The 17,723-nt window shown below is 37.5% G+C and overlaps 1 protein-coding gene across 1 annotated transcript in view; it reads left to right on the forward strand.

The window, feature by feature from the left end:
- The window catches only part of MYO9A (myosin IXA), a 282,854-nt gene that overhangs the window by 140,010 nt on the left and 125,121 nt on the right, over nucleotides 1-17,723 (forward strand). The window contains exons 12-13 of the mRNA XM_019659575.1: nucleotides 1,549-1,690; nucleotides 8,315-8,510. Of these exons, the coding sequence (XP_019515120.1) occupies nucleotides 1,549-1,690; nucleotides 8,315-8,510 (338 nt within the window). The remainder of the gene's footprint in view (nucleotides 1-1,548; nucleotides 1,691-8,314; nucleotides 8,511-17,723) is intronic.

Consider the following 17,723-nt stretch of genomic DNA (forward strand, 5'->3'; position numbering starts at 1 on the left):
AATAAGGGGCCAGCACCTCCCCCCAGGCCAGCTCCTCTGCCTGTTATAGCCCTGTAAAACCAGGGGACCAGGTGTTATTAGAAGCCTAAATGGAGAGGACCCTTAGCACTTCTTCCCAGCACTACAACTGCTGTCAGGCTGCTGAGTCAGTGGTTGGGCCCACTTCCCTCGAATCAAACCTGTTTACTGTAAAATTTTTCTGATATAATAGCTAGGGACACTAGCCCTTCTGACTTCCGGATATGCCATAAGCAGTCCCTTCCCTGCTATGATAGATTCCCATAGGCAGGGATTCCGCCCACTCTCCGCAGGAAGCAGCCAAGAATGGTCATTGTCCCCTATCCTTGCAACCATACTAATTTTAAAATAAAGACAGGGTGAGGGGGGAATTGAAGCAGGGCCCATTGGGACCCCCATGGTGGAGGCCTCACAACGTCCCAGGCTTCACCTTTTTAGCTTAACAAAAGATCATCCCCCAGAGGCTTGGGCTCGGAATGTCCCCTGTCCTAGTTCCCTGTTTCAGAAAATTACCTGGAAATTTATGATTAATACCCTTAGGCTTATTTATTGATCACAATCTCTATGGTCTAGTATTCTTTCCGGGCTACTCCCATCATTGTTCCTGGGTCGCTGATGCCACTGGAGAACCCCTTTGCCAGAGGGAAGGCTCCAAGCAGACCCCCTCAGTTGCCCTCTGGTTTCACTTCCTGATTCCAATACAAACTACATAATTAACCATTTTTGTTTGTAATTTGGAATCATTTTTACACATTAGTTCTTGTATTCAGCATCTTTACAACCTCATGTCACATTTCTCATTATTTCAGCTACTGTTAAATGATACTATTCTCTGACAGATACTTGCTCTGCCCTCTGTGAGTAATATCTCCTGCTGGAAGCTCCTCCCTAGCCTTTACCATCAAGCTCACGATTGCCTCCGTGTCACAGCTAAACTTACTGTTATGTGATTACTTCATAATAAATATTACTTGAATGATTCCTGGATGTGAAATGCTTGTCAATGAGTACAATCCTATTGATATATGTTTGAAATAATAGGTGTAATATAAGAATATGTAATAACTGGTATGGGTAAGAAAATTACTACTTAATTTATACATGAAGAAATAGGAAAACAAAAAAATGACTATGGATTTAAAGGATCTATCCAAACTGAGAGATTATTCTCTTTTTGGAAGTTCTTGGCTCCAAATAACACATGATTTGGTTATTATCATCCTGCAGGTTTTAGAGTCTTGTAGCATAGTGCAGCTTAAGCTAAATACCTAACGACCTGAGTTGAATTCTTAGTTCTGCTACTTCCCAAGTGTGAGTTTGGGCAAATCACGACTTTTGACTCCTCATCTATAAAATAGGAACAGCAATCTTGTTTTACTCACTTTTTAACTTGTTAGGAGAATTGGATTAGATAATATAAGTGAAAACTCTTGGTAAGTTGCTAAATGTGTTAGATGGCAATGTAATTCTAATGTATTTTTTATTTATTAACTGCTGCGCCTTTGTTTGGTATTTTTGTTTTTAATCCAGCTTTCCACAGGCTACAAATCAAACATTGTTAGACAAATTTAAGCATCAACATGAAGAGAATTCTTACATTGAATTTCCAGCTGTGATGGAGCCTGCTTTCATCATAAAGCATTATGCCGGGAAAGTAAAGTACGGGGTAAAGGTCAGTCAGTTTCTCATTGAATATGCGTTTACGGTAGAGGTGTGTTCTTTTTTATTCTATTTTATTTTAATTAATTAATTGGGGTGATACTGGTTAGTAAAATTATGTTGGTTTCAATTGTACTTTTCTCATTCCTGTCACAGTACCTACCCTCTTTGTAGTTTTATGGAGGCTCTTGATCGATAATAGCTAGAGTTATTTTTATAGGGATACTGCTAAAATTCAGTCTCCTTTGTAATATTGGGTTGTCGGAAAAGTCATGACGTATTTTTTTCTCTGTTTTTTTGTTGCAAAAATGCGTCATGACTTTTCCAACAACTCAATATATTACTGTCGGTGGTGTTTCTGTTGGTGTCCTCCTACAGTTGAACCTGACGTCGGTCCATTCTGATAGATTTTTTTATGTCTGAAAGAACAGATAGCATCAGTATGCCTGAAACCCACTAGCTCTGGTGTGTATGTATTGAGTTTTTCTCCTCTGCACCTGTGAGGCCTGCCAGAGGCTGCATGTCTCTATGCACCAATAGGTGTTTGTGAGCTTGCCCTCCTCATGAGTACATTAAAAGTTCTAACTCCTGTGGAAGGAAATCTTCATAATTGTGTCTGTCTCTTGGTTTTAGGTGGTGAGCTGTTACCTTCCCACCACTTGATGTTTAAGCGTGCTTTTTAAGACAATGTCTCAGGCAAGGCAATGACAATACAGAGACTAGTGGAGCAATATGTGTTCTCCTGGGTCTTGGGACAAGAGTCAGAATTAATATGACTCATTTATTCATTAATGATTCACTTTTTCAGGAAGTGTTAATTAAACACAGAGCCTGTGTCAGATCCAGTGCTTGGTGTTTGGAATGATTCAGTGATAAAACAGATATGTTCCTGGCTCTGTATATACATGTATATACATATGTGTATATATACACATGTACATATATCTCTGTGTGTATGTGTATAATACAGATAAATTGGGCCATGTGCTGTAAAGAAATGAATGGGTTCTATGGGAGAAACTAATAAAATACTGGATTTTGAACTTGTAGATCCATGAACACTTCTCTGAGACACTCAAATTTTGAAAGACGACCTGAAGTAAATGATGAGTATTCTAGATAGGAAAGAACTTAATGTGTTAGAATAGTTGAAAACAGGCCTGTGTTACTATTGGGTTGTTGGAAAAGTCATGGCGCATTTTTGCAACGAAAAACAGAAAAAATATGTCATGACTTTTCCAACAACCCAATAGATTATAGTGAGCAATGGAGACAGTGGCATGAAATGCATTCAGAGAATGGACACTAAAGAAGTTAATTCTTTAGGGCTTTTAGACCAAGTTAAAGGAGTTTGGTTTTTGTTGAAATTATTATGGGGAGCTATGAAAAGATTTTAAAGCTGAGGATGTGATTTGCATTTTTAAGAGATTGATTACTTTGAGGAGAAGAAACAGCAGAAGATGGGAGTGGAAGCTGGGAGATCAAAACTAGGTAATTTTTCAGAATTGTGGAGGTGAAATGTTAAAGTAAACTGAAGCACAGGGGTGGCAGTGGATTTGGAGATTGAGATGATTATGAGATGCGTTTTGGAGGTGTACTCAGTACACCTTATTGATGCGTTCTGGGCAAGTGACTTCTGGCTATAGCTGCTGGGTGAATTGGAGATGCTAGGTTTTTTAGATGGAAAAGATAGGAAGGAACAGATTTTAGAACAAACATTAAGAATAACACAGAGTAGAATGGTGGTTACCAGGGGCTAGAGGGTGGGGGAATTGAGGAGATGTTGGACAAAAGATTCAAACTTGCAGTTAGAAGGTAAGTTCTGGAGATTTAATACACAACATTGTGATTATAGTTAACGTTGTGATTATGTATAGTCTTCAAAGTCGTTAAGAGATGGCACTACTGCGGTAGTAATGATATTGCAACATGTAAATTTATCAAATCAACATGTTATACACCTTATACAATGTTATATGCCCGTTATACCTTAATTAAAAGAACATTTTAAAAATGCACTTTAAAACAAAAATAAAAACACCTTGAGCTATAAAATCTTATAGTAAGGTGCATAAAGTGTATAAATCTCCAGTGTATGGATTTCCTTCATGCCCCTTCCCAGCTCATTCTCCCCCACCCAGAGGTAACCACTATCCTAATTTTTCATCCTTAATTTTATTTGTTACTAAATTTCAGATAAATGGAAGCATACAGTATATACACTTGTGTCTGTGGTTATTCATTCACTGTCACATAGGTTGAAAGTGAAAGGATGGGAAAAAGATATACCATGCGAACCTTAACTAAAAGAAAGGTGGTTTAATTACATTATTATTATACAAAGTAGACTTTGAGGCAAGAAGTATTATTGGAGATAAAGAGACATATTTTGTAACAATAAAAGGGGCCAGTTCAACAGGAAGACATAATCATCAAAAGTTGTATGTACCTAATGACTTCATTTCAATATATATATAAACCAAAAGGAGAGTAAAAGTAGAACTAGAGAGATCCATCATCATAGTTGTAGTCCGTCCATCCCCCCCGCCCCCTGAACTGGCAACCTTGTTGCACACTGAGCCATCTGGCTGCCTGTTGGCAGCTCGCACCTGCTCATCTCCAGGTGCCATGTTCAATTGTAGTTGTGTAGGCCCCATATGGGTGTCGAACCAGCAACCTTGCTGCTAAAGGCATGTGCTCTCATCAGCTCAGCTTGGGCACAGCTCACTTGGCCATGTGGGAATTGAACCGGCAACCCCGTTGCTCAGAACTCGCGCTCTTAACCAACTGAGCCACTCGGCCAGCCCCATAGTTGTAGTTTTTAACACAGTATCTAAAAAAATAAGTAGACACAGAATCAATAAAAACAAAAATTGAAGAGCAAGTTATGAAATTAAGCAAAATTCTTCTGTATAACCCATGAGTCAAAAAATAAATCACAATAAAATGATAATATTTTATTTTGTTCCCCTGCCACACACACACACACACACACACACACACACACACACACACCCCTCCAAGCTGTCATTCTCAATCTAGTTGTGGAGGATGCCATTGGCCCATGTTGGTATTATGATCATTGTGCTGTACCCCAGCTGAGACAGTTGGCAGCCATTGGCCAGCCGCTCACAGTAGTTCTTGCTGGCTGCCGGCTGCTTACGCTTGCTACTGGCCATGGCTCGGCTCATGCTGGCTGCTGGCCACACACAGCAGCCCAGCTCCAGGTTGAGCCATTGTTCACAATCTTAGCTGTAGAGGGTGCAGCGTCATTGACCCTCATGTGGGATCTGAACCGGGGCCCTTCTGCTCAGAGCTTGCGCTCTTACCAAATGAGCTATCCGGCTGCCCAAAATGATAATATTTTAAATTGAATATTAATGAAAATACATCATTAAAATTTATAGGATGCATTTAACAATGATTTATAACTTTAAGTGCATGTATTAGAGAGAATGATTGAATAGTAATTATCTAAGCTTCCATGTCAAGAAATTAAGAAAAGAACAGCAAATTAAGTCCCCCAAAATTATAAGGAGGAAATAATGAAGGCAAGAACAGAGATCAATGCAACAGAGAGTACAGGCATGCTCTAGAGAAATTGTCAAAGCCAAAAGTCAGTTCCTTGAGAAGATAACAGAAAATAATATAAGTAAAAGGTAATAGAAAATAACTAATAATAGAAAGAAAGAGACTCACAAGTTACACATATCAGAAATGAAAAAAGAGATTTAACAACATACTCAAGAGATATTAAAAGGATATGAACATATTTTGTCAACGAATTTGACCATATAGGTAAATTGTAAAATTCCATAAAAAACGCTCATTATCAAAACTGACACCAGAAAATATAGGAAAACCTGAAAATCCCATGTCTGTGAAATAATTTCAATCAGTAGTTTAAAACTTTCCCACAAAGGAAATTCTAGGCCCATATCATTTCACTGGTGAATGCATTCTCTTTCAATTTTGAGCTACTTTTAAGATCTGTAAATGGATCTTAGACTTAAAAAGAAAGATCTGAGCTGGGATACAGATTTGGGCCTCATCATAGAGGTAGCCATTATTATGGTTGAGATCACCTGATATAAGATGATCGAGTGAAAAATACAAGAGTACACATGATCAAACCCTGAAGGGCAGCACAATAGGTCAGTAGTAAAATCACAATGTGTTGGTACAGAAACTAAGAGTTTCAAGAAGAATGATGCAGTAAGTTTATGAAATGTACTTAGAAATACGAAGACAGAGACAAGACCATTACATTTGGAAAAGGAAAGTCTCTGTCAACATTTGACAGTCATCACGGAAAAGAATCTGGAATTTTAGGTTGTGCAGAGTAGTTATTAATAGGATGCAGTGGTCTTTTAGGTAGGGCAGGCTGGTGTTTCAGTCCTTATACTGGTACTTACCATGTTTCACTTTTGTATTTTCTGTACCTCTCAGTTTACTTGTCAATGAAGGATGGCTTATGATCGATTCTACTTTATTGAGTAATTGATATAATTAAATTCGTTATGTGCAGTGCTTAACTTAGTGCCTGACATCTTGTCTGCTCTCAGTAGGTATTAGCTAGGGCTTTGATGGTGGTGGTGGTGGAGGCGATTTGGATTTGAAAATTCTTACTCAGTGTTACTATTATAATATGTATTTTTGCTTAACACGTTAAGCGCCAAGCCTGTTTTGTCTTCCTTTCCGTTTAGCCTGCGATATCCAATTTCACCGATATGCTTTCTCTCAGTCAGTTGTCTGTGGTTCGTGTTCCAGTGCAGTTTAACAATTTTTCTTTACCCATAACAGTGACAATGTCAGAAGAAACGTGTGAAAGTGATTCAAGTGAAATTAGTTTTCCTAATAGAAGAATATAATTTTTTAAATTGTATATCGTCAGTCACCAGTGACTGACGCAGTCCGAACGGAAAGTAAAGTGTCAGTCACTGGTGACTGACATGGCGCTTAACGTGTTAAAGGGTACTTAGGGACCAAGGCTTTTGGTTTGTTTCCCCCTTTTCCCTGTTCTCAGGCGAAGAAAGAAGAGTTAGGAAAGGAAAGCCCTGAAGGTAGCAGGATGAGTCCAGCTGCCTTCTGGATGTGAGGGTAGATGGCATCGTACTGGGCATGCTCTTCAGAATTCTGGGTTAGAGCTGTTTTGTAAAGCTGCACCAACTTGGAGTGATTTCCTTACCAAGTGCCCGTCCTTCATCTGGGTGTGGTTATAGCCAAATGCCTTGGCTGTACATGTCAGTCTGGGACCTTCTTCCAGAGGTCTAAGCTTCTTGCCCTCCCTATCTTTCTGTGGGGGTATTTAAACCCATTTTCTTGTAAAACCATGCTTTAGCAAGGTTATTTACTGCCTATTTACAGTCCTTAGGTAATCTTAATCAGCTTTAAGAAATCGACATGCTGATGATACCCAAATGTATTTTCTGAAACCTCTGTAGGACTCTACACACATATATCCATCGTCTGCTTGATATCTGTATGCAGACATAGTATAATGGTTATGAGTGGTTGTGTTTGAACCTCTGTTCTTTCACTTACTGTGTGATAGGGGCCAAGATAATTAACCCCTCTAATCTCAGTTTTCTTATCTATAAAATAGGAATAACAATATCTCCCTCAAGGAGTTGTTAGGAGAATGAAATGAGCTTAAATAGACAGCACATATAAAATGCTAGAAGAGTGCCAACACACATAGTAATCTCTTAATAAATGTTACTTGCTATTACCATATCCTCACCATCTCAGTTTAACTTGGCCAGACCCGATCTCTCGATCCTCATTTCCTATCTCCAAACCTCTTTTCTGTAGTTTTCTCCATATCAGTATATGGCACCACCATTCACCTAGTTACTAATACAGGTGTTAACCTAATTCCCTCCTCCTCTCACCCTGCCCTACTCCATCCACCATCAAGTCTTGTCCTGACCCCCAAAACATATACCAAAGATGATCAGTATTTTCGTTTTCCATTATTACTGCCAGCGTAGTCCAAGCCATTGTCAGCTTTTATCTGGAATATTGCAATATCTGGTCTCCCTTTTTCTATTCTTTGTATAATTCATTCGCTCCACAGCAACCAGTGGTGTTTAGAAAACACTAGTTAGCTCATGTCATTACCCTTCCAATGACTTTCCTTTACACTTGAATACAATCCAGATCAAACTCAGGCTTATATAGTCTGTCAGTCTATTTCTTTGTTGAATCTCCCACCAGAATGCCGCAGCCTCTGGTCTTACTGCTTTTCTTCTAACTTGTCCAATTCGTCACCACCTAGAGGTAGTAGGCATTCCTTTTGCTTGGAATGCTGTTCCTGACCGTCTAATGTCTGGCTCCTTTTTATTATTCAGCTCTTGTCGTTTTTTGTGATACCCTTTCAGGGAGGCTCTCCCTGACCAGTGTTTAACAAGTTGCAATAAAACTGTGGAATATTCTTTCTAATTTAAATGTAGTATAGAATCTGTTAGTTTTAGGGTTAGATGGGACTTTATAGAAGATATCTGGTCCAGTGAGCTACCTAGAACAGAAATCCCTTCTATAGTCCTTAGTCAACCACTGTTCAGACATTGTTACCCATTATCTTCTTGGTTTAATAAGTTTTTTCAAAACTAACCCTGGTACTTTTTTTATGTAGGATTTCCGGGAAAAAAATACAGATCATATGCGCCCTGACATTGTAGCGCTTCTGAGAAGTAGCAAGAATGCATTTCTCTCTGGGATGATTGGAATTGATCCTGTTGCTGTTTTCCGATGGGCAGTTCTCCGAGCTTTTTTCAGAGCCACAGTTGCTTTTAGGGACGCTGGGAAAAGGCACATTCAGAGAAAAACTGGTAAGCAGTAGTATTAGTATTCTACCATGCTTCATCTTTTAATTTTTTACCTCTTTAAGGAGTAGAGACATAATAATTTCATTCTGTTGTGTTTTCTTACCATACCTTAACATCATGGTTCAGATGTAATTTGTTCTAGTGAACTTTATATGATTGAATTAAAAAGGTATATGGTGTATGTGTGTATATATGTATTGGTACATTTTTTATTAATAAATACCGTTAGGAATAGTGAGTGTAAAGCACCTGGAATTTAGTAGGCACTCAGTAAGACGTTGGTATGATTTTTAAACAAAAAGCGAAATGTAATTATCATTTAATTATATAGAATTTACTATTGATAACTTACTCTGTTTTCTTCTTATGCCATAGTTTTTTATTAGAAATGAGACATAATTTAATGTGGAAGCATAAATCAGGAGACAGAAAAGTTAGGATAGAAGTAGTGTAGTATAGTGGAGATAACCTGGTTTCAGTAATCAGTCAAGTGTCATCTCTACTCTTGACTGATTTGCAACTATTAGAAGTTTTTTTTGGAGTGTTAATACTGCCTTCAAAATTATGAGGGCAAAGTCAGATAATACATGTAAAGTATCAGTTGATAAAGTGTTAATTTTCTTTTCCCCTTAACTCAGCTCATTGAATTTTACTTTGAAATTTAGAACTAACTAAAGCAGGTTACTTTTTCAGTGTGCTTCCCCCTTAAATCATAAACTATCCTGTTTCCCATTCTGAGGGAGGGCGTCTTCAGAAGCACTTGTACCTACTGGAATCACACTGTTGCTTGCTGTAGCTCTAGCCTTAGCTAGACCACTGCATAGTGAGGATTTTCTAATATACAAGTATATGTAGTTGTTTAAAATAAATTTTCTGGGGCCGGCCGAGTGGCGCGATGGTTAAGAACTCGCTTGGGATGCCAGAGGGCCCCGGTTCGGATCCCACATACGAGGGCCAATTACACTGCCCTCCGTAGCTAAGGTGCTGAACGGCAGCTCAACCTGGAGCTGGGCTGCCGTGGGTCGCCGGCGATGGTGTGGGCTGCAGCCCCTGTGGCAGTGGGTTGCCATGGGCTACCGTGTGTAGCCAGCAGCCAGCGTGAGCGGCCAGCAGCCGCAGTGAGCAGCCGTCCAGAAGCCGGCGACTGATCTGCCTCACCCTGGAAGAACGCAATGATGGTGCCAACTTGGGCCAGTGAAGCAACGTCCTCCACAACTGGACTGAAGAACAAAAGGACAGCAACTTGTCTGTTCCCATCCCCCCAATTCCCCAATAAAAATCTTTTAAAAAAATAATAAAATAAAATAAATAATTAAAGAAAGAAAGAAAGAAAGAAAATTTCTGCCCAGAGAAGCTCCAGTAGAAACGTGCTAGGACATACCTGTGCTTTTAGGGCTCCCAGCCTTATATGGCTTTTTGGCATGTGCACTAGCAGTAAAAGTTTAAATTCAGCTTTGATATATTTCAAATGAATAAATATATTTGGGAGGTTATATTTTTTAAATGAGAGGCAAAAACTAATTGAATTTAATTTATGTTTTTCAGATTTTAATGTGTGCAAACTGGCCTTTGTACATAGGGAGAATTCTAGTTTTATTTTAAAAAAGTAAAAGTAATATCTTAAACCTGCTTTGCTTTTCACAAAGTTATTCCTAAGAGGCTACCTTTGCAAAAAGCTATAAGGAAAATATTTTTTTTTCTTTTAATTTAAGATAATATTCTTATTACATTGTACTTACCAATTTTGAAAATTTTGAAAGTGATAAGTATCCTGCTAAGATATAACTAAGAGAAGAAACTTATTCTTATATTTGCTATTAAGTATATCCTCTTCTGTAAAGATTATTCATATTGTGTGCTCCTTTGGCATTTAAAATACTTGTGGAAGCTGGATGTATGTGTATAATAATCAGTTTATACAAAGGCACACAATGTTATTAATGATCAACAAACTTAAGTCTGTATTATCTCTACTTTGATAATTTCTGGATTTTTCTTGCTTTCTAATCTAGTTTTTCTTTCTGGCCCACATAGAGCTTCCATATAATAAACCCTTTTTGAAAAATCACTTATTCTGGCATATAACATGCATACAGAAAAGTGCACAAAAGAAAAATGTATAGCTTAGTGAATTATCAGGAAGTAAAAACACTCCTGTAACTACCACCTAGGTTAAGAAAAAGAATATTACCAGCACCCTAGAAGTCCCCCTTGGATAAACTTTAAATTTTACTTTTTATCAAGGAAAAGAAAAACTATATAGTTCAATTGCATTTTGAGGCAATAACTGAGCAGATATGTTACAGAGAATAATTGTTTTTATTATAGCATATTAGTGTCAGTGCCAGTATTTAGCAGTTTTGCTCTTTCCACACCACTCAGCACCTGCTATTTTCTAGTGGATTTGGTATAACAGGATACCATAAAGTTAGAAATTGTAGCATTGCAAAAAAAAAACTAACAGAATAACTGAAAATGGATTAGGTAGTAGATTCAGAACATTTATGATGATTGTAAGTAGTCTGCAAACATATAGTGAAACAGGAATTGGAGATTATTTAAGCAGAAATAGAGTATATAGAAGGCCGAAGGTAACTAAGTTCAGATCTTGAATGAGAATAAGAGGTCAAAGATAATACTTCTAATGAAGAAAGAAGATGTAGACTGCAGAAGTACAATATCACTTCTTTTGTGAGTATCTTTGTAAAAAATTTCAATGGACTCTAGCTAATTGTCAACATATATCCTTATGGTGATCCAAAAAATCATGGATTTTCTTAAGGAATTCTCTGACATTCTTTTTTCTTCATCAAACCAACTGAGCACAAATGAGGATATCAAATTAAAATCTATTTTTAACTTATTTTTTTATAGACTTCCAAATTAAAGGACACAATGCCATTTAAGGCTCTTAAATCAAATTAATTCAATTTAGCTATTCTTCTAAAGAAAAAATATGTTACAATAGTGGAATGTATTGGGTTGTTGGAAAAGTCATGACGCATTTTTGCAATGAACAACAGAAAAATACGTCGTGACTTTTCCGACAACCCAATTTATTGTGTTGATCAAGAAACCAAATTGTTCCTAGTAGCATCATACAAGTAGGCAGTCTGAGTGAAGCTACATGTTGGCCCTGCTGGGAGGTAGAATGAGAAATGATAATGTTCATCTGGTCAGCATGGAGGCATTGGAGAACAGATATTCCAGTGGTATCATCCGCTTTGCCTCTTCCTGAATAAGAAAGAGCCTGGATTAGAGTATACAGGGGACATGATAACTTGACTCTGAATTATAGAGTATGTAGAGTGAGTGCAGTCATGCTTTATTTGGTTTTTTTGATGTTAGCATAAACATATAGCCAAAGAGGAATTTTAATCATTCTATTGTAAAAGACTAGACAGAGATGGGGGAATTCAGCTGTGGCATTGGGATAAGAGGCAAGAACAAGAGAGATCAAAGAGGCATTCAGTTTCTTCATCTACAAGGAGAGAAGATGAAGCCATTCACACAGTGTCTGCAAGTAGATAGCTTTAATGGTTCCCACTTAACCTGTCCCTCTTCCCTACCTGACTCAATGGACTGTGTGACACTAAGGGGCTTCTGCTCGTTTCTGCAAGTGGGAGAAGGGTTCCAGTGACCATCTGTTTGCACAAACGACTAGGTACTAACACTGATTTGGATATCACCAGGGGCCTAGGATCTCTATTCAGTACTTTGTACACAATTCTACCCAATACTTAAGACAGTTATGTGTATGTTAACAAATAAAGCCCTGTCCATGATTTATTAATCACTTCTATATCAGTCACTACAGTGATATATATATTCTTAACTCCAATAAGAATAAGGGTTTTATTTTGAATGTCAGTGAAGTGGTGGTGTAAGGACCTCTGAAAATTCTCTCTTCCTATAAAGCAACAAGCACACTTGCAAAAAGTGTCAGGATAACTTTGTCAGAACTCAGAAAATTCATCAAACTTTTGCAGTAATTTGGGAAGTGTGTACAAGAAAGAAAAGGCTGAATATTCATAATACAGTGTACTTTGTAGTGTTTTAATTTGCACTATTTGCGTTCCTCCCTCCCTAGCTCCACTATAGCGTTGAAAACCACAGCCTAAAGCACAGTGAAGAACAGCAGTGTGGTAACCACTAGGGGGAGTAGAAGGGTATTGGAGCTCCTTCAAAGCCCCATTCCCAGAGGATTTTCACCGTTCAGCCTATCGGGTGGTTCCCTAGAAAACACCGCTTGCATGGCTATCTTTAACCTGACGCTGTGCTTGCCCAGTGTGAATAGCCTTTTGCCTAGGGATGTTGTCTCAAAACAAACAGAAGCAATTGTTGAACATTGCAACTGTCAGATGCAATAGACAATAGTTGGGGCAAAAGCTAAACAAAATGTTTAAAAGGCAAAGCTGGGAATGACATCTTCATAATGGCTTTGAAAAGTTCCCACATATTTATGGGAATCTAGATAGCTATGCACATGCATAGGGCCACGTACATGTCTAGGGATATGCACATACTCAGAAAAGACCTGAGAAAATCCTGACCGCCCACCTCTGGATAACCTTCAGATATTGTGTAAGTAGGAGGTGAAGGACATGGCGGAGTTGTAAACTGCCTAGCTGAGTGTTGAAGGTGTGTTGGTTTCAGGCATGTACAGATATCTGTCTGCAATTATTAGCTGACCACTAAGCTAACTGAGCAGAGATTTCCATGGTCACGTGACAAAAAATACAAACTTTACGGAATTAGTTCAGGAAGTCCTAAACAAATAGCAACAGCTACAAGAAACAGCAACAATAGCCTATCCTGGGGCAAGGGGAGAACCTGATTTCCAGAGTCACCATGTTATATTATTTAAAATGTCTGGTGTTGTACACAAAATTATGACACATGCAAAGAAACAAGAAAATATGGCCCATACACGGGAATGAAGAAATCAATAGAAACTGTTACTGAGGAAAGCCAGACACTGAACTTACTAGACAAAGTCATTAAGCTATTTTTAAATATGTTCAAAGATGTAAGGCAACCATATCTGAAGAACTAAAGGAAAGTTTGAGAATACTATCTTACCAAATAGAGAATATCAAATATATATAAATTTTGGAGTGGAAAAGAAAAGTACAATAACTGACATGAAAAATTCACTAAAAGAGTTTAATAGCAGATTTGAACAGGCAGAAGTCAGAATCAATGAACTTGAAAATAGATCAGTTGAGAGTATGAGGTCTAAGGAACAGAAGGAAAATGCAGAAAAATGAACAGAGTTTCTAGACCCATGGGATACCAATATAACATACCAACTTCTGGGAATCCAGAAGGAAAGGAGAGGAAGGGGCAGAAAGAATATTTATTTCAAGAAATAATGGCTCAAACTCTTCAAATTTGATGAGAAAGATTAATGTATATACCCGAGAAGCTCAACAAACTACAAGAAGGGTGAATTCAAAGAGATACAAACTTAGAAATGTCAAAATTAAACTGTCCAGAGATAGAGAGTATTGAAAGCTACCCACAAAGCAAAGTCAAGGAACAGTGAATTTACTAATGAATTTTATCAAATACTTAAAGAAGAATTCACACCAATTCTTTATAAACTCTTCCAAAAAATGGAATATGAGGGAATACTTTTATTCTCATTCTGTGGGATCAGTATTGCCTGGATACCAAACAAGACATCACAAAAATGAAAATCACAAACCAGTATTCCTCAACAAAATCTTAGCAAACTGAATCCAGCACTATGTGAAAAGTGTTACACATTATACACCATAATCAGGTGGAGTTTACCCAGGAATGCAACATTGGTTTAACTTACAAAAATGAAATCAGTGTAATACACCACATTAAAAGAATAAAACACAAGAATCCCACCATCACCTCAGTAGACACAGAAAAAGCACTTAACAAAAGCCAACACCTTTTCATGTTTTTCATTATTAAAACCACTGAACAAACAAGGAATAGAATGGGATTTCTTCAACCTGATAAGGGGATCTGTGTTAGACCCAAAGCTTGCATCATACTTAATGGTGAAATGCTTTTCTCCTGTGATGAGAAGTAAGACGAGGATGCTTGCTTTCACTGCCTCTATTTAACATTGTCTTTGAGGTTCTGATACAGAGCAACTAGGCAGGAAAAAGAATAGCCATCCATATAGGAAAGGAAGAAATTATTTTGTTTGCAGGTGACATATTATGTATAGAATACCCTTAGGAATCCACAAAAACATCCAGTAGAGCTAATAAATGAGGTCATCAGGTTGCAGGACACAGGATCACTGTGGAAAATTGGTTGTATTTCTATGTACTAGCATTGAATAACCTGAAAATGAAATTAAGCTGGCGCTCCAATTACAAGAGCACCAACAAGTATAAAATCCTTATTAATAAATTTAACAAAAGAATTGAAAGACTTGTTCAGTGAAAACTATAAAACATAGAAAAACTTAAAGAATGCCTAAATAAATTCTATTTTTGTGTATTGGAAGGCTTAAATGCTCAATCTGTCTGTCATATATAACCCTAGCTACCTTTATGCAGAAATTGACAAGCTAATTCTAAAATTGATGTGTAAAGGGATCCAGAAATGTAGGAAGAACAAAATTGAAAGACTTACATTTCCCAATTTGGATTAGTCAAGAATTCTTTGATATGACACTCAGAGCACAAGCAACCAAAGTAAAAATGGATAAATTAGACTTCATAAAAAATTTAAAACTTTTGTGCCTCATAGAACACTATTAAGAAAATGAGATGACAACACACAAATGATAGAAAATATCTGTAAATCATATATCTGATAACAAATCAGTATCTAGGGCCGGCCGAGTGGCGCGTTGGTTAAGAGCTGGCTTGGGACGCCAGAGGGNTATTATTATTTGATGTTATGTAACCATAGGATTCCATATCCTTAGCTAAAGTGTACATGCCTATTCCCTGGATATAGAAATCCAGTTTAAGGAATTATAGTTATACTAAACCATGCTTTGCAAACCTCTGAATTACTCTGCCTCTGTTTAACTTTTTAAAAGATGCTACATTGAAAACTATTCACAGATAGTATCTCATTCCTAATTATACAATAAATATGCACAAACAGAACTTTAGTTCATTGTTCGTGTGTTGCTTAATTTGCCTCTATGGTTGACTATTCACTTTTGTTTTTTAAAGGCAAATGTACATAAATTTGAACTTAATGTCCTAACTCTAGAGAGAGTTCTCTGGGTAAATGACACTGAAGTCCCCCTAAACCTAGAAGACTTAAATTCTCTTTTAAATCCATTTATTGTATTGCTAATATTTATGGTACCCACCCCTCCTTACTGCTTGATGACTGTTTCAGTAGCACTAATCTGGGGCTTTGGTCCTTACTTGAAAGTGCTCTCTTCCCTTTCCTTTCCCACCAGTTGATTCTGTCTCACTTGAGTAAAGCGGTGGTGAGGTACAGATTTGTCAGCTTTGTTTTTAGATTTATAAATACAGAAATGCTGCTGGGTTTTTCTGCTCTATGGTGCTTTCTTCTGCTCTTTCAACATTGACACACTTGTTGGAATTCCTGCAAGTGTTGTTAATTGTAAGATTTGTGAAAGAATGGTGCCAACTTGGGCTAGTGAAGCAACGTCCTCCACAACTAGACTGAAGAACAAAAAAAGACAGCAACTTGTCTGTTCCCCTTCCCCCAATTCACCAGCGCTGTTCCCATCCCCCAATTCCCCAATAAAAACTAAGAAAATAAAAAAAAGGAATGAGTATCTAGAATATATACATAATTCTTACAACTCAATAATAATAAACTAATAGCCCAATTAAAATGGGCAAAGGGTCTTAAAAGACATTTCTCCAAAGAAGATATGCAAATAGTCAATAAACAAGAAAAAAATGCTTAACATTATTGGTCATCAGGGAAGTGCAAATCGAAACCACAGTGAGATACCACTTCACATATACTAGGATGGCTACAATAAAAAAGACAGGTAATAACAAATGTTGGTGAGGATGTGGTGAATTTGGAAACCTCACATGTTACTGGTGGAAACGTAAAATGCAGCCATTTTGTAAAACAGCCTGGTAGTTACAATTTACCCAGCAATTTCACTCTTAAGATACCCAAAAGAAATAGATGTTCAAACAAAAACTTATACACAGTGTCCTTAGCAACATTATACTTGGTACCCAAAGGGTGGGCAACAACCCAAATGCCCGTTAACTGGTGAGTGAATAAACCAAATGTGATACATCCATACAATGGAATGTTATTCTGCCTTATAAAGGAATGAAGTACTAGTACATGATACAACGTGGATGAACCTTGAACGAATTTTGCTAAGTGAAAGAAGTCAGCCACAAAAGGCCACATACTGTATGATTTCATCTATAGGAAATGTCTAGAATAGGCAAATCTGTAGAGACAGAATGTAGATTAGTGTTTTCCTAGGGCTGGAATGAGCAGGCTGGGAGATGATGCGGCGAGTGATAGAGTATAGAGTTCGCTTTGGTATGATGAAGATAGTCTAAAATTGATTGTGGTGATGGTTAAACAGCTTTCGGAATTATACTAAAAACCATTGAATTATACACTTTAAATAGGTGAATTGTATGGTATGTGAAGTATATTTCAGTAAAGCTATTATACACAAACACACAAATGTTTATAGCGGCGTTACTCATAATAACCCCAGCTTGAAACACCAAAATGTCCATCAGTGAAAGAATGAATAACCAAGTTGTGATACATTCCTACCATGTGACATTATTCAGCAATAAAAAGGAGCAAATTACTGATATTCATAATAAATTAGTCACAGAAAATATTGAGCAAAAAAGCTAGACATGAAAGAATACATACTGTATGATTTTATTTAGTGTAAGAGTAGGCAAAGTAATATACTGTATAGTGATATAAATCATGAGTTGACTGCCTCTAGGAGGGGCAAGGGTGGTGTTGACCAGAAGGGAATAAAATAATTTGCTGAGGTGATGGAAATGTTTTACATTCTGATTGAGGATGACATTGGTGTAAACATTTGTTAAAGCTCATCAAACTGTACCTGAGATTGTTGGATTTTACTGTGTGTGAAATTTACTTTCAAAAATAGCCCTAAGGCCTGAGCTGGCATTACAGAAACTGTTCCAGGATCAGAGACATGGCTTCTGATTTGAATGATACAGTGGAGCTAGGATTAAGCCTGTTACATGGTCAGGAGCT

The sequence above is a fragment of the Hipposideros armiger genome, unplaced genomic scaffold (assembly GCF_001890085.2).
Source record: "Hipposideros armiger isolate ML-2016 unplaced genomic scaffold, ASM189008v1 scaffold_302, whole genome shotgun sequence".
Classification (NCBI taxonomy): domain Eukaryota; kingdom Metazoa; phylum Chordata; class Mammalia; order Chiroptera; family Hipposideridae; genus Hipposideros; species Hipposideros armiger.